At 34.5% G+C, this 15,524-nt stretch overlaps 1 protein-coding gene across 1 annotated transcript in view; it reads left to right on the top strand.

The window, feature by feature from the left end:
* WBP4 (WW domain binding protein 4) overlaps positions 1–15,524 on the top strand; it is a 66,812-nt gene that overhangs the window by 2,009 nt on the left and 49,279 nt on the right. Inside the window, exons 3-8 of the mRNA XM_042977450.1 lie at positions 1,321–1,383; positions 1,473–1,596; positions 5,275–5,442; positions 9,131–9,177; positions 9,649–9,724; positions 11,608–11,801. Coding sequence (XP_042833384.1) covers positions 1,321–1,383; positions 1,473–1,596; positions 5,275–5,442; positions 9,131–9,177; positions 9,649–9,724; positions 11,608–11,801 — 672 coding nt within the window. The remainder of the gene's footprint in view (positions 1–1,320; positions 1,384–1,472; positions 1,597–5,274; positions 5,443–9,130; positions 9,178–9,648; positions 9,725–11,607; positions 11,802–15,524) is intronic.

The following is a 15,524-nucleotide window of genomic DNA, read 5'->3' as shown; positions in this document are numbered from 1 at the left end:
AAGTTTTCAACTGTCTTGTTTAACTTAGGCCTTCCTTACACATGAATGCCAGAAATTTTGAAATCTATGCATGTTACTGGTAGTTTCTCTTCTCTTCAGCTACCCAAGCAGTTCAATGAATTTTAGGAGTCACAAAGGGTAAATAATCCATTCTAGGATGTCTTTCTTATCCTTGGATTGTTAATATACATTGATTTGCCCTTTAATTAGAAGCAAAATTAATGTCTTTTAAATGGGCCTTTAATATTCTTTGTGTGGTATAATTTAGGAAAACCAGTGTATGAAAAACAGAAGATGAACATTTGTTTTATAGTGTTACCATTTAAAGAGGAATTCACTTTAGTGCATTGTAGAAAATTTACCCAAAATGCCTTACTGTATACAACCAGACATTTGTAATTTAGGGAGCATTCCTGGCTGTTTTAAATAGGTAATAACATTCACTTACTCCAATGTCCCATCCAGTTACCATCATTCTTTGTAGGTTGCCACTTTTTTCATTTTCTTGTCTAATTTTTCCATTGTTTCTGTATGTATATAGAGGCTTCTATTCCAACATACATAAAATGTAGGATACCATATACACTATCCTTCATAGTTTAGTGTGGTTTTTGTTTGTTAGTTTTTTTCATTGAACAGTAGATCCTGGAGCTTTCTCCATAGAGGGAGCTTTATTCTTTATGCCAGCAGCCAAATTTTGGTAGATAGTGCCAAATTGTCTTTCACAGGAGTTTTACATTTTGTATCATTACCACATTCTATAAAAGTATTTGTTTACAATTTAGGAGGAATCCTTTACTGTCTACTTTTCTCCCAATTTGGAGGAATAAGGTTCTAAGGATTATTGTTTATTCTCTATGTCCCTTGCCTAATGTGGCAAATAGAGCAGTGCAAATTCTAGGGACTTAACTGGTTTTGAGTTTTTATGTTGAGAGGTGTTTCTTGAAGTTTTTTTTTCCACTCCTCTTTTGGCTTCTGGTTTTGTTTGAGCCCTCATTACAATCATATTCACTAGATTAGTCATCAAGGGTATCTTGTATTTTTCTCCATTGATATGGTCATCATAGTTTATTTTAAGCACCAAAGAAAACCTGGTCAGAGGGTATGATAATAAATAACATGGTTCAGTTCCCTAGCATCATTTGATAAAAAAAAAAAAGGTCTAATTTGCTTTAAAATTATTTTTCTTTTTTCTGTCAATCATTTTTTATTTCAATCTTGTTATGTTACATTCCCAAATTTACTGTTACTTATTTAGTGTGAACATTATGATATTTTACGTAGCTTTCCTTTGCATTTTCTCTTTTATTCATTTTCAAGAGTGTTGAATTTCACGAAAGAGGAAAGAATCATAAGGAAAATGTGGCAAAGAGGATCAGTGAGGTAATTTAGTTTATTTCTTTCTTTGCTAATTTTTCTGTGTAAATATCAGTCCTTCACCTGGCTTTCACTTTTATATGTGTCTTCCATAGATTAAACAGAAAAGCCTGGATAAGGCAAAGGAAGAAGAAAAGGCATCAAAGGAGTTTGCCGCAATGGAGGCAGCTGCCCTGAAAGCCTACCAAGAGGATTTGAAAAGACTTGGCTTAGAGTCAGGTAAAAAAGCAGCCAGCATGTTTTAAAACTAACATCAGAGGTCATGCTAAGTGAGCTTTTATTGTTTCCATAAAGAGGTTATACACTCAGGGTATATGCTTAGTGCTTTTCCTATGCATCATAGCTGTATTTAGACTGTGGGACTTTACTCCTGCACTTTGTTTTACTTTAAATCTTCATCTTTTAACACCTTCATTCACAACCATACCATTTTGGTAGTTAGCTAGTTCCTAGTTCTGTTTTAGATCAGTGTTCATTTCAGAGACAATTGAGTGTTTTAGGTATTTGGCTAAAAGGAACTATTCATTGAAAAATAGGCCTTTCATTATACCCACTATTCACTTTATCCATATGGTCAAAACTATAAATTATGTTTGTTTATATAGTTGAGTTATAATGAATTAGCCTTTTGTGGACAAATTTACTGATTTTACCACTAGAAGGTAGATAATCTTTTTAATTGGATAAATTTGACATGTAAATTTGACATGTATAAGTTTAAGATATGCAGGTGTTATTCTGATACATTTATATATAATGTGATTGCTGTTTTAGCAGTATTTATCACATTACCTAATGACAGTATTTGTTGTCTATATTCATTATACTGTGTATTAAATCTCTAGGGCTTATATACTTACTACTTCTTGCCAGTTTGTACCCTTAAACAATATCAGCCTTAACCCTTCCAATCCCCTATTCCCTGGTAACAACAATTTTGCTTTCTGGTTTTTAGGAGTTTAACTTTTTTTAGATTCTACTTATAGGTGATATCATACAGTATGCTTGTCTTTTCTTTGACTTGTCTCATGTATTAGCATATTATGCTCAGGGTCCATCCATGTTGTTGCAAATGACAGGATATTCTCCTTTCTCGTGCCTGCATAGTATTCCATTGTATATATGTACTACATCTTTTTTGTCCATTCATCTGTTGATGGGCATTTAGGTATGGCCATACTTTGGCTCTTGTGAGTAATGCTGCAGTAAGTGTGGGAGTGCATATATCTTTTTGAAATCCTGTTTACATTTCCTTTGGATATATACCCAGAAGTGGAACTGGTAGGTCAGATCATAGATCTATTTTTATTTTTTTGAGGAACCTCCATATGTTCTCCATAGTGGTTAGACCAGTTTACATATAATTCTTATATAAGGATACCTTTTTTTACCACATAGTCGCCAGCAAGAAGGTAAATAATCTGAAGGTTTGAGGAGAACTCAGTTCCAGATAAAAGGCATTTATTTAAGTACAGTGTATGTATCTTGTTGATGAATTTAGGCTTTAACTCGGGAACATTTCTGTCAGCATTTCTTCCATGACAAATCCACTGTCCTTAAACCAGGCAGATAAGCAGTCCCAGTTGTTGATCTTGCATAATAGTTGAGATAGTCAACATGGAATGGTATTGTTTATTCTCTGAAAACTTCTTTCCGTGAAGTTTTTAAGCAGAATAAGAAGTTAATTGGCATTGCCCTCATCAGATAAGGACAGTTGTAACCAGACTTTGAAAATATTATCCTAGGGGCACCTGGGTGGCTCAGTCGGTTGAGCATCCAACTCTTGGTTTAGGCTCAGGTCATGATCTCACAGTTCGCGGGTTCAAGCCCCACATCGGGCTACACCAAGCCAGTTTAGGATTCTCTATCTATCCCTCCCCAACTCATGCTGTCTCTCTCAAAATAAATAAAAAGAAAAAAACTTAAAAAAAAAATACATGTGTTAAAAATATTAACCTAGACATTGTTAATTAAAAGGAAGGGGTCGGGGCTGTATTTCCAATAAAGGATAAAACTGAATGTTTAAAGGAGAAAAAGGATGAATGTGTTCCTGCAGAATTAAAGAGGAGTAGTTGAAAATTGATCTCACCAATTACATGGATTGGGAAGTTTTGTTATGCTGCCCTGTGAGCAAATAAATCTTAGCATTTTGTATTTAAATGTGTTTAAGTAGAATTTTTTCTATTAAATATTTTTCATAGCCTTGTTTGCCTAAATAGGGTATACATTTCTCTAAAAGTATAATAATGCAGTATAAAGAAAAAAGAGTTTTAAAAACTAACTGCTTTTAAGATTTACCCAAACATCTTTAGAATTTTCTTTCTTTTTTTTTTTAATTTTTTTTTTAATTTTTTTTTTAATTTTTTTAACGTTTATTTATTTTTGAGACAGAGAGAGACAGAGCATGAACAGGGGAGGGGCAGAGAGAGAGGGAGACACAGAATCTGAAACAGGCTCCAGGCTCTGAGCTGTCAGCACAGAGCCCGATGCGGGGCTCAAACTCACGGACCGTGAGATCATGACCTGAGCCAAAGTCGGACGCTTAACCGACCAAGCCACCCAGGCGCCCCTAGAATTTTCTTTCTTAACTTATACTCCAAATTTTATGTTACAGTTTTTTGGAGGTTGTCTCATTTTTTTCCTTCAATGATATGTCAAGTACTTCTTTTCCTTTAAACAATTAAGGATGTACATCATTTTTAGTGGCTACAGAGTGGTTAGGAGCACAGGCTTTGGAATCCACTGGAATTGCCATTTGCTAGCTATACAACCTTTGATTTTCATAAAAACTAAATAATGTAATGGTATAAACTGTTTATTATAGACCATTTGTAGCAAGTGTTTAATAAAGGGTATAAAATGCCATAAAAGTGGGATTTCTCTTCCTAACATTTAGGTTGCTTAGAGTTTTCACTATTAGAAAGAATGCTTCAGTGAGTACCCCTATGCAGGCATGTTTTCACATTTATTTCTGTTAAGCTCTAGAGGTAAGACTGCAGAATTACCTCTTATGAATATATTTTATATGTTGATAGCTGATACCAAGCTGTCTCCAGAAATGTTGGGCTAATTTATACTTTTGTAGAAATAACTTATTAAGTTATTTGGTAATAACTGGCTAATGTTTTTACAAAAAAGTAAAGCCATTAAAACTACTCTTATCCCACCCATGTAAATACCTAATGGATTAGATTAACTGTATTTGATTATTCTTTTCAGTACTTAACTAATGCAGAATAAAATTACATTTATTTATGTTTCTTTGAATATTGGTGAATGTATGTATTGTCTTGATTACTTTTAGTCAAGATTACTTGATTACTTGATTACTTGTATTACTTTTTGTCCATCTTCTGTTAGAATGTTGGATTTGTTTATAAGGGATCTTTGTTACGAACATTAACCCTGTGTCATATTTGTTGTAAATGTTTATTATTTGTCTTTCTTTTTTTTTTTTAACTCTTAACTCCATTATAATTAACATAGTATATTCTTTGTCTTATTTTTTTTAATTTTTGCTATGCAGAACATTTGGATTCGTATCTAGTTAAGTTTAACATTATTTTACTTCATGTTTTTTTTTTCATGTGTTTCTTTGATGTGAAAGATTAATATCAAGACATGGGAGGGACCATGGATTGGGGAATAGCTTTACTTTTTTCTAAGTAATTAACCAGAGTAAGTTTTAATATCTGGTAGAAGAGCTTCCCCTTAGCATTTCTCTTTTATAATTATGGGTATTTGTACATATTTGGTTTTCCAGATGAGCTTTATAATAACCTATGAAGTTCCCAAAAGAATCTTCTCGTCAAGCTTTTGACTGAAATAACAGTATTGTCTTATACCAGAAAAAAAGGTTGCATTGGTACTTCACCTTTCTTATGTCTTTTTCTTTAGAAATTTCAGAGCCAAGCATATCACCAGTAACAAGTACTGTCCCGCCAACCTCTGCATCAAATCAGCAGAAGGAAAAGAAGAAGAGGAAAAAAGACCCTTCAAAGGGAAGATGGGTAGAAGGCATAACCTCTGAGGGTTACCATTACTATTATGATCTCATCACAGGAGGTAGGTCATTTAGGCATAGAAATAGTAAGGAACAATAACTGACAGTTAATTTTGTGTTAATATTAGCACATTTAAGCAGTAGAAGAGTATAGCTTTACATCTTTGCCACAATAGTAAAAAAAGTTATGTGCCCTTTAAATACCCTTTTTGGGGCACCTCAGTGGCTCAGTTGGTTAAGTATCTGACTCGATTTCGGTTTAGGTCGTGATCTCATGGTTCCTGAGATTGAGTCTGGCAAGCTTTTTGGGATTCTCTCTCTCCCTCTTTCTTTGTCCCTTTCCTGCTCACTCCCCCCTGCTCCTCCCCCCCTCACATAAATGAATAAATAAATAAGTATACAAATAAGTATATAGTTATAGATATATATATATATATATAATTCTCTTAGAATGACTTAACATCATACTTCATTAAAGCCTTAAGAATGGATTCCTTACAAATAAGTTAAAACTATATTTTTCTCAAAACTTTCCAAAACTATGAACTAAATGGAAATAAAACATTTTACATAGAAGTAAGGCGTTTCAGATCCACTTTGCAAATTGCAAGGATTCTTAAAATACTCTGTCAGAAAGATTTTTCTATCCAAAAGTGGACTGGGAACCAGAAGCCATTTTCTTTTTTTATGTAGCTGTCTTCATTACCTAGTAAAGAACTACCCCCTCCACCCCAGATTAATGCTTTGGATATCACTTTCTAACAAAATACATAATGGTATTTTCAAGTGAGAATATCAAAAACATCTTTTTGTTTTCCTTTAAAACTAAATGTATTGGGGATTTTTGTTCCATATAAATTCTGAGATAAATACATTTTTTGTACATTTATGAAGCATCTTACTCTCAGAAACATAAAATTTAAGGTTAGAAATAAGCATGATAAAAGGAATTTTAAAGTGTTACAGTATAGAGATATAAGTAAGATTATAAAGGAACTCAGAATACTGAGGTATTAATTGTAATTATGTGGATCTGACAGATCATCACAGAAATTGCTTTTGAGCTGATCTGTAAGATGAGAGGATCAGGGGGGCCCTGGGTGGCTCAGGCAGTTAAGTATCTGACTTGGGCTCAGGTCATGATCTCACAGTTTGTGAGTTCGAGCCTTGCATCAGGCTCTCTGCTGTCAGCAGCAGAGCTGCCTTTGGGTCCTCTGTCTCCCTCTGTCTCTCATCCACATGTGCACACGCATTCTCTCTCTCTCTCAAAAATAAATAAATATTAAAAAAAAACCAAACAGATGAGAGCATCAGGAATGATGTCTTATTCACTATTTGCATCTCTAGCACCAAACACAGGGCCTAGCATGGTACAGACAGTTTATAGATATTGATTGAAAAAAGATTATATACTAGGTTGTTACAAGGGTAAAGCAAGCTTTCTAAACAGGTGTAGTGATATGAAGCTTTAAAAAGTTTGAAAGTTTAGGGAATAGTCATCTGGTGGAGGTAAAACACACAGTTCTTTGAAGATGTCCTAGCAGAAGAAAGAGGCTGGAAAAATAGATTGGTGCCGTAGCATGGAGGATTAGGAGGATAATGCTGCCATTTACTGAGGTATGAAATGCAGAAAGAGTAAGTGAAAGTGGGACATAATGAATTCAGTTTTTGGTATGTTGAGGTTCAAGGTACCTCTAGAACATTCACATGGTAACATTCAATAACTGATTAGAATCTGGAATTAGATAAATTGAGTCTACAAATGGAGATAATATATTAACTTTTAGGAGTATATGAGATCACAAGGAGAAAGGAGAGAACAAGAAATACAAAGAGTGGGTAGTACATATATTAAAGGAATGGAAAGAAGGAAAGCCAGAAAAAAGTTAAGTAAGAATGATCAGAAAGGAAATGAGATCAGAGTTAACCATGCAGAAAACCTTGGGTTACAAGTATTATTATAATTGTTACGGTTTTTAGAATCACAGTATTAGACTACATAGGAATAGTATTAATCACTCACCGTTTGCAGTGAGCCTTAAGAGAAGTGCATGTGAGATAGTTCAGCAGTGAACCATGATTGTATGCTAGAGATCATAAGTCTTGCTCAGATTTACATTGAAACTGCTGATTATGTGTTCCTTCTAAATCCTATTGTCTGCTTCCTTTGTCTGCCATCCTACTGTATATACTCTTGTTCTCAGCAAGACCCTTGAACAACACAGGTATTAGGGGCACTGAAAATCTCCTTATAACTTTTTTTAAACTACAGCTGACATGCAATGTTATATTAGTTTCAGATGTACAAAACAGTGATTTGACAATTCTGTACATTAACCGATGCTCTCCACAAGTGTAGTCACCATACAGCATTATTGCAGTATTATTGGCTGTATTCCCTTTGCTGTACTTTTCTTCATCTCTATGGCTTATTTATTTTATAACTGGAACTGTGAACCTGTTAATCCCCTTCACTTGTTTTATCTATCCTCCTTCTCTCCCCTTCTATAACCACCAGTTCTCAGTATTTAAGAGTCTGATTTGTTTTGTTGTTTTTTTAGACTACACATGTAAATGAAATTATATGGTATTTGTCTTTCTCTGTCTGACCTACTTCACTTAGCATAATATTCTCTAGGTTCATCCATGCTGTCACAAATGGCAAAATTATAATTTTTTTTTATGGCGAAGTAATATTCCATTGTGTGTGTGTGCATGTGTGAGAGAGAGAGAGAGAGTTGTGAAAGAGCTATGTATCTCACATTTTTATCCATTCATCTATCAGTGAGCACTTAGGTTGCTTCTATATCCTGGCTATTATAAATAAATGCCGCAATAAACATAGGGTACGTATATCTTTTCGAGTTAGTGTTTCATTTTCTTTGGATATATGTCTGTAGTGGAATTACAGGATCATAGGGTATTTTATAACTTTTGACTCCCCAAAAACTTAACTACTAATAGCCTATTGTTGACTGGAAGCCTTATGGATAACACAGTCAATTGACACATATTTTGTGTATGTGTTGTATACTGTATTCTTACAGTAATACCTTATTAATTTTTTCATTTCTAGACTACATGGTTCATCTAGTTTTTTCAAATTGTCACAAATCTCTAAAAAAATTCTCAGTTTATTTATTGAAAAAAATCTGCTTATAAGTGGACCCATGCAGTTCAAACTCCTGTTGTTCAAGGGTCACCTGTACTTATTTTTTCCTGCATCCTTCATCTTGTTCCTCTTCTGAGTCATTCTTTCTGTCCCTCACTTTCCCCTCCCCAGGATGTTAAACTGCCATCTCATACCTTCAAAACTTACCAAGCCTGGGGTGTCTGCCTGGCTCAGTCTGAAGACCATGTGACTCTTGATCTCTGGGTTGTGAATTCAAGCCCCAAACTGGGTGTAGAGATTACTAACAAAAAAATAAATAAAAAACTTAAAAACTTTTCAAGCCTGAATTCCGTGAAGTCTTTAGGAGAAGTCCTACCTGGCTCTAATAATTCCTTTGAAAGTACCGGTAATTTCTAATCCTTCATTCAGTTCTTCCTTCTTGGTTAAATATTATTCACATGTGTTCTATACAGTATTACTGGGATATATGTTCTTTTTATTTTTCAATTATATTTTTAATTATAGATCTGCAGTGTTTTGTACACATTGAATATCTTGTAAATTTTTGCCAAATTTTTTGAAGTTTTTCTTCTTTTTAAGCGAAAAAATTTTGTAAATGCAATATATTTTGCTTTAAGCATCCCAGTGGGAGAGACCTGAAGGATTTCAAGGAAACTTAAAAAAGGTAACTGAAGCACATTGATAGTGTCTTTGCTTTATTCTTTAAACTGATTGGTTCCCGGGGTTTTTATAGAGTTATCGTAAGCTAATTTTCTTCCAAATAAGCCCTTTCTACACACTTTGTTCCTTTATTTCTTTAATTCTTTTGTGAGAAGGCTGGGTGGAAGAAGAAAAGTGGTATCTACCTAAAAACTCCATGTAGGGCAAATATCACTTGATTAACAGTCAGTTGCCATTCAGATGTCCCTACCCGTCTGCAAAGAATTGTTCCTGGCTTTCAGAGGTGAGATAGTCTCTCCCTGAGAGTTGGCTCAGTATTAACACAAACCAAGCTTCCTGACCATAGTCAGTACTGTCACCCCTAACTCCTGGTGTCAAGAGAAAAGGAAAGGTAGTTGACTCTGCCTTAGTTATTTAACATAGTAAAACTACATCATTGTCTTCAGTTTATGCTTTTTTTTCCCCCTCCCAACAGACAGCAGGGAAGACTGTTTGGGTAGAAGGTTTAAGTGAAGATGGTTATACCTACTATTATAATACAGAAACAGGAGGTAAGTATTACCTTTGATTATTCTAACTATATAGAATTGTACCTGAAACTGCTTAGTAGCCTGCTGATAAAGAAAACTTGGGGGTTTTAGTATAGTGATAAACATGTTTCTATAGCAAGTATGTATTACTTTTTGTTGTTTGAAAACAATACAATAGAAAAGCAGAAAGATTCTCATTTATAATATACTGTACTGCTTATTATTCTCAATTGATACCCCATTCACAAATTTTAAAAATCATTTTAACTTTCACTGCCATTATTGATTTTTATTGTGACTGTTATAGGAGTATAATCATTAACTTGGAAGGTACCTTAGAAATCATCTAATTCAACTTGCCTTTTTTCCTTTTCTAAAAATCAAAACAAGCTATTTTAGCAGTGGCTGAAATTGTCAAATTTTCATTTTTACTAATTCAATAACGTTTTGGTTATATATGAATATAAAATATAACTACTGTTACCTAGTTATTATGTAGGTTTTTCAAATTAAGATTTTATCTAATTTAATTTTATAAAATGGGTTATCAAGTAATTGTATTTAGTTTCTACTATAATTAAATTTACCAGGATGTGTATAGTATCAATATAACTTAGGAGACTTTATTAATTAAATTTCTACTATCGAAAACCCTCTACATACCATTAAATCTTTTAGGGGGAAGAGGCCTTCTTAGCCTCCAAGTAGATACCTAGCCTGCCCAGTGATAGTAATCATTCTATCTCAGTAAAATTGCAGTACTGAGTCTTTCTAAAGATAAAATAATATAGTGATACAGCTAGAGAGTTGGATCTGAGTTTAATGCATAGCTTCTTCCCTTAGCAGCTATATGATTGTGGGCAAGTCACTAAACCTATAGCTGCTCTTACGTAAAGTAGAAGTGATTATATGTACTATCTTCGGTCATGAGGGTCACGTATCTATAGTTCTCAGAACAGTACCTGATACATAGTAAGTGCTTAAGTTATTTACTTCCTGAAAGTTTTTTTATTTATGTGAAATATAGATAAGGAAATAATGTTTTTATTAATGTTGGAAAGCATCCTTTTTTTTTTTGTAAGATTTTATTTTTAAGTAATCTCTACACCCAACATGGGGCTCAAACTAACTCATAATCCCCAGATCAAGAGTTGCACACTCCACCAACTGAGCCAGCCAGGTGCCCCGGAAAGCATCCTCTTTAATAAGAGACAAATTGATTTGCCCTCAAACAGTTCCAGTTTATGTCTAGATGAGTATAATTATTAATAGAGCCCCTTTCGCTCTTAAAAACTGTCTCAGTTGGGCAGTAAATCTTAGAATCCCTTTTCCTTTTATTAAATGAAAAATAGAGAATAACTGCAAGATAATTAGAAATGCTGTCATTTCTAGACCACTGGATGGCAGTAGAATTCAGTGGAGATTATTTTTTTCCTAGTATAAAAATGACAAATTATATTCATTCAGATCTTCACTGTATGATTTCACTTTGTGAGAATCCCAGGAAATCTTTGTGATAAATAAAGATTTATAAATTCCAGGAAATCTGATATGTGTTCAATATCACATATTGGTGTAAGTTATGAGAGTCTTTAGAAGGTATTGCCCAATTCTTAGGTCTCTTTCCTTTGGGGCTGTAGTTATACATCTAGAGAATCCAGATTGAAATCAGCTTCTAAAAGGTAAAAGAGCAAGAGCTTTGGAAACTCTTATTTAAGTTATCTTCTTAAATGAATGATGGTGGGAAATAAATGCAATGTTGTTATTTAATACTATATTGTAAAAAAAAAAAAAGGTTAAAAAAAGTAATGTATTTTAAGTGATAGGGAATGTTATATCGGGAGTTATTTCTGAATAGAATTGGTAATAAGTAAATAACATGACTATTAAAATGTGTTGAATAGAATCCAGATGGGAAAAACCTGATGATTTCATTCCACATTCTGGCGACCTGCTTTCTAATAAAGTCAGTGAAAACTCACTTGATACCCTAGAAGAGTCCAAATCATCAGATTCTCATAGTGATTCTGATGGGGAGCAGGAAGCAGAAAAAGGAGAGGCCTCTACAGAAACACAAAAGCCAAAAATAAAGTTTAAGGTAGGTTCTTGTTTTATTCTTTACAAAACTGTAACAATTTAAAGCTTGACAGACTTACCTAGTTTTCTGGTGGAAGATAGAAATAAAACCAAGACGTGTATTTTTAGCAAATGGATAGATGGTTATTACCATTTATTAGTATCCGTTTGGTAGCAAGACAATCAGTTAATTGTCCTCATTAACTGTCCTCTCCTCATTAGGAGTTAGACCTCCTAAGTTTGAAATACCTCTAACATCCAGAGAGCTGTCTGAACATACAAGGCTGAGTATCTAGGCTAGAACTACTAATTTGAGTATTATCAGCTTACTAGTAGTAATTTAAATCTCAGATTGGGTGAGATAACCTAGGAAAATGATTTTGGGTAACATTAAACGTTTCAGTGACTGGCAGGGAAAGAGGAGCCCACAATGAAAAGAGTGGCTAGAAAGTTATACAGAGAAGCAAAATCTAATATCCAAGAAGCCAAAGGAATAGAGAACATCAAGGATTAATTAGGTCTAGGAAAAGAAAAACGTCCATTGAATTTTACAATAAAGAAGGCCTTAAGCCCTTCCTGCAGTTTTACCAGAGTTTGGGGTGGTGGAACTCAGATTGTATTGTACAGCTGAAACTAGTATTATACTATATGTTAACTAACTGGAATTTGAATAAAAATTTAAAAAAAAAGATTTTAGAGGAAGGACAACTGTTTCACGGTGTATATGTGGTTTGGATATGAAATGAAAAGTAGAAATTAGTTGACAGGCTGATGGCTGCACATTGACTCTTAATCATGAGAGGTTTATGGTGGTGATGTGTTAAGAGGGACTCCACAAAGGAGATAGAAAGGGGATACCAATAAGCGTAGGCAGGCTGGTCATGGAGCAAGGAATAAACTCATTTTCGGTAAGAAGATAAGGTTTTCCTTTAAGAAGTAGGACTATGGATGAGTTGGTATCAGGGAAGAAATTGAGAGTCATACCCTTTTAGCCTTAGTTTACTCATTCATAAAGAAATTAAGATTGCTTGCTGAGAGTGAGGAGCTTTGAAGAGCTTGACAACACTAATGGATTGAAACAGTCACTCAGCTGGGGTGTGAGACGAATTGAACCAAGTAATAGGATTCACAGGTGGTACTGAGTTCCCAGCCATAGCCGGAAGGTAAAATCAGTCATTTCTGTAGTATTGTTAGTCCTCCTTTTGTGATCTTTCCAGCAAGAGCTCAGGTGACAAGGCAAAAATGACACATAGCATTGATTCATGGTTGACATTACTGACCTGAGAAGTGAAGAAAATTCAAGGATGCTGGAGAGAGAGTATTTTGAGACCACATATAGGATCTCATCATAGTTTTGATTTGTATTTCCATGATGATGAGTGATGCTGAGCATCTTTTCATGTGTCTATTGGCCATCTGGATTTCTTCTTTGCAAAAATAGCTGTTCATGTCTTCTGCCCATTTTTTCAATTATTTGTTTTTTGGATGTTTGTATAAGTTCTTTATGTGTTTTAGATATTAACCCTTTATGGGATGTGTCATCTTCAAATATTTTCTCCCATTAAGTAGGTTACCTTTTAGTTTTGTTGATTGTTTGCTTTGCTATGCAGAAACTATTTATTTTGATATAGTCCCAGTAGTTTATTTTTGCTCTTTTTTCCCTTCCCTCAGGAGACATATCTAGAAAATGTTGCTACAGCCCATATCAGAAAATTACCACCTATGTTCTTTTCTAGGATTTTTATGGTTTTAGGTCTCACATTTAGGCTTTTAATCCATTTTGAATTTTTTTGTGTGTATGGTTTAAGAAAATGGTCCAGTTTCATTTTTTTGCATGTAGCTGACCGGTTTTCCCAACACCATTTATTGTAAAGTCTTTTTCCCATTGTATAGTCTTTTCCCATTGTATAGTCTTTGTCAAAGATTAATTGACCATATAATTGTGGGTTCATTTCCGGCTTTTCTGTTTTGTTCCATGGATCCAAGTGTCTATTTCTGTGCCAGTACCATACTCTTTTGATCACTACAGCTTTGTAATACAACTTGAAGTCTGTGATTTTTTTTTCCCCTTAGTAACACTTGACACACCAATGATTGGATAAGTCTGTGTTGAAATTTTTTAGGTCCTATACAATAGACAGTCATGGGGACAAAGATATTTAAGGGTGCAGGCAAAAATATATATTTCTAAAATGATTCCCTGTGGACATGGAGCTCTGTAATGAAGGATGTAAAATTTGTCAGCATCACTGATCATCAGGGAAATGCAAATAAAAAGTATAAGGAGCAGGGCACCTGGGTGACTCAGTCAGTTGAGTGTCCCACTTCAGCTCAGGTCATGATCTTGTAGTTCACGAGTTTGAGCCCCGCGTCAGGCTCTGTGCTGACAGCTTAGAGCCTGGAGGCTGCTTTGGATTCTGTTGTCTCCCTGTCTCTCTGCCCCTCCCCCACTTACACTCTGTCTCTCTCTCTCTCAAACATAAACAAACATTAAACAAACAAATTTTTTTAAATAAAAACTACAAGGAGATACCACTTCACAGCTCCAAGAATAGCTAAAATCAAAAACAGTAAACAGGTGTTGGCAAGGATGTAGAGAAAAAGGAACCCCCTCACACTGTTGTTAGGAATGCAAACTGGTGGAGCCACTGTGGAAAACAGTATGGAGGTTCCTCAAAAAAATTAAAAATAGAACTACCCTAGGATCCAGTAATCACACTACTGGGTATTTACCCAAAAAATACAAAAACACAAACTCAGAGGGTTACATGCACCTGTATGTTTATTACAACATTATTTACAATAGCCAAACTATGGAAGCACCCCAAGTGCTCATGGATAAAGAAGATGTGTATATATAGTGTACATATACACAGTGGAATATTATTTGGCCACAAAAAAGGAGTGAAATCTTGCCATTTGCAAAGAAATGGATGGAGCTAGAAAGTATAATGGTAAGCAAAATAAGTCAGTCACAGGAAGACGAATGCTATATTATTTCATTCGTATGTAGAATTTAAGAAACAACGCAAATGGGCAAAGGAAAAAAAGACAAACCAGGAAACTGAACCTTAGCTGTAGAGAATAAGCTGATAGTTACCAGAGGGAAGGTGGGTGGGGGGATGGGTAGAGTAGTTTATGGGGATTAAAGAATACACTTCCAATGTTTTAAAGAATGATCAAAAATAAATAAAATAATTCACTATGGATGTGGATCTCTGTAATGATGAGGTCAGCAAACTAAGGACACAGAGAAGTTAAGGCATTAGAGATGGTTTTGAGGTTATAGACAGGAGGTAAGGAAGGGAGGAAGCCAGAAGAATAACTTACTGTAGTTAGAAGGGGGGACTTTTAGAGTTTAAAATTTCACAAGTGGGACATTTTTGAGTGATGACATAATTCAAATTAAAAAGGAACATAGATGTGAGGATTTACTATTTGAATACTACCTATGTACTAGGCGCTGTGTATGATGGAAAATATATAATGTTAGGTGACTGAAATATAGCGAAAGGCACAGTCCTTGATTTTGAGGCTCACAAAACAGGCTAGGGAATTTTTAAGGTCCAGAATGATGAGTTGAATAGAAAGAACATGGTAAAAAACAACAACAAAAAATATGGTAAAGACATCAGTGTATATGGGATAGTGGCCAAAGGTCATTAGCTCATGTAAGGAAGCGTGGAAGACAACTGTATAGGAGGTGATATACGCTCCAGAGGAGGAGGCATTTATTACATTGCAT

The sequence above is a fragment of the Panthera tigris genome, chromosome A1, assembly GCF_018350195.1.
Source record: "Panthera tigris isolate Pti1 chromosome A1, P.tigris_Pti1_mat1.1, whole genome shotgun sequence".
NCBI classification, from domain to species: Eukaryota; Metazoa; Chordata; class Mammalia; order Carnivora; family Felidae; genus Panthera; species Panthera tigris.
The sequence above is the reverse complement of the archived record's forward strand: the minus strand, read 5'-3'. Positions and strand labels throughout refer to the sequence as shown.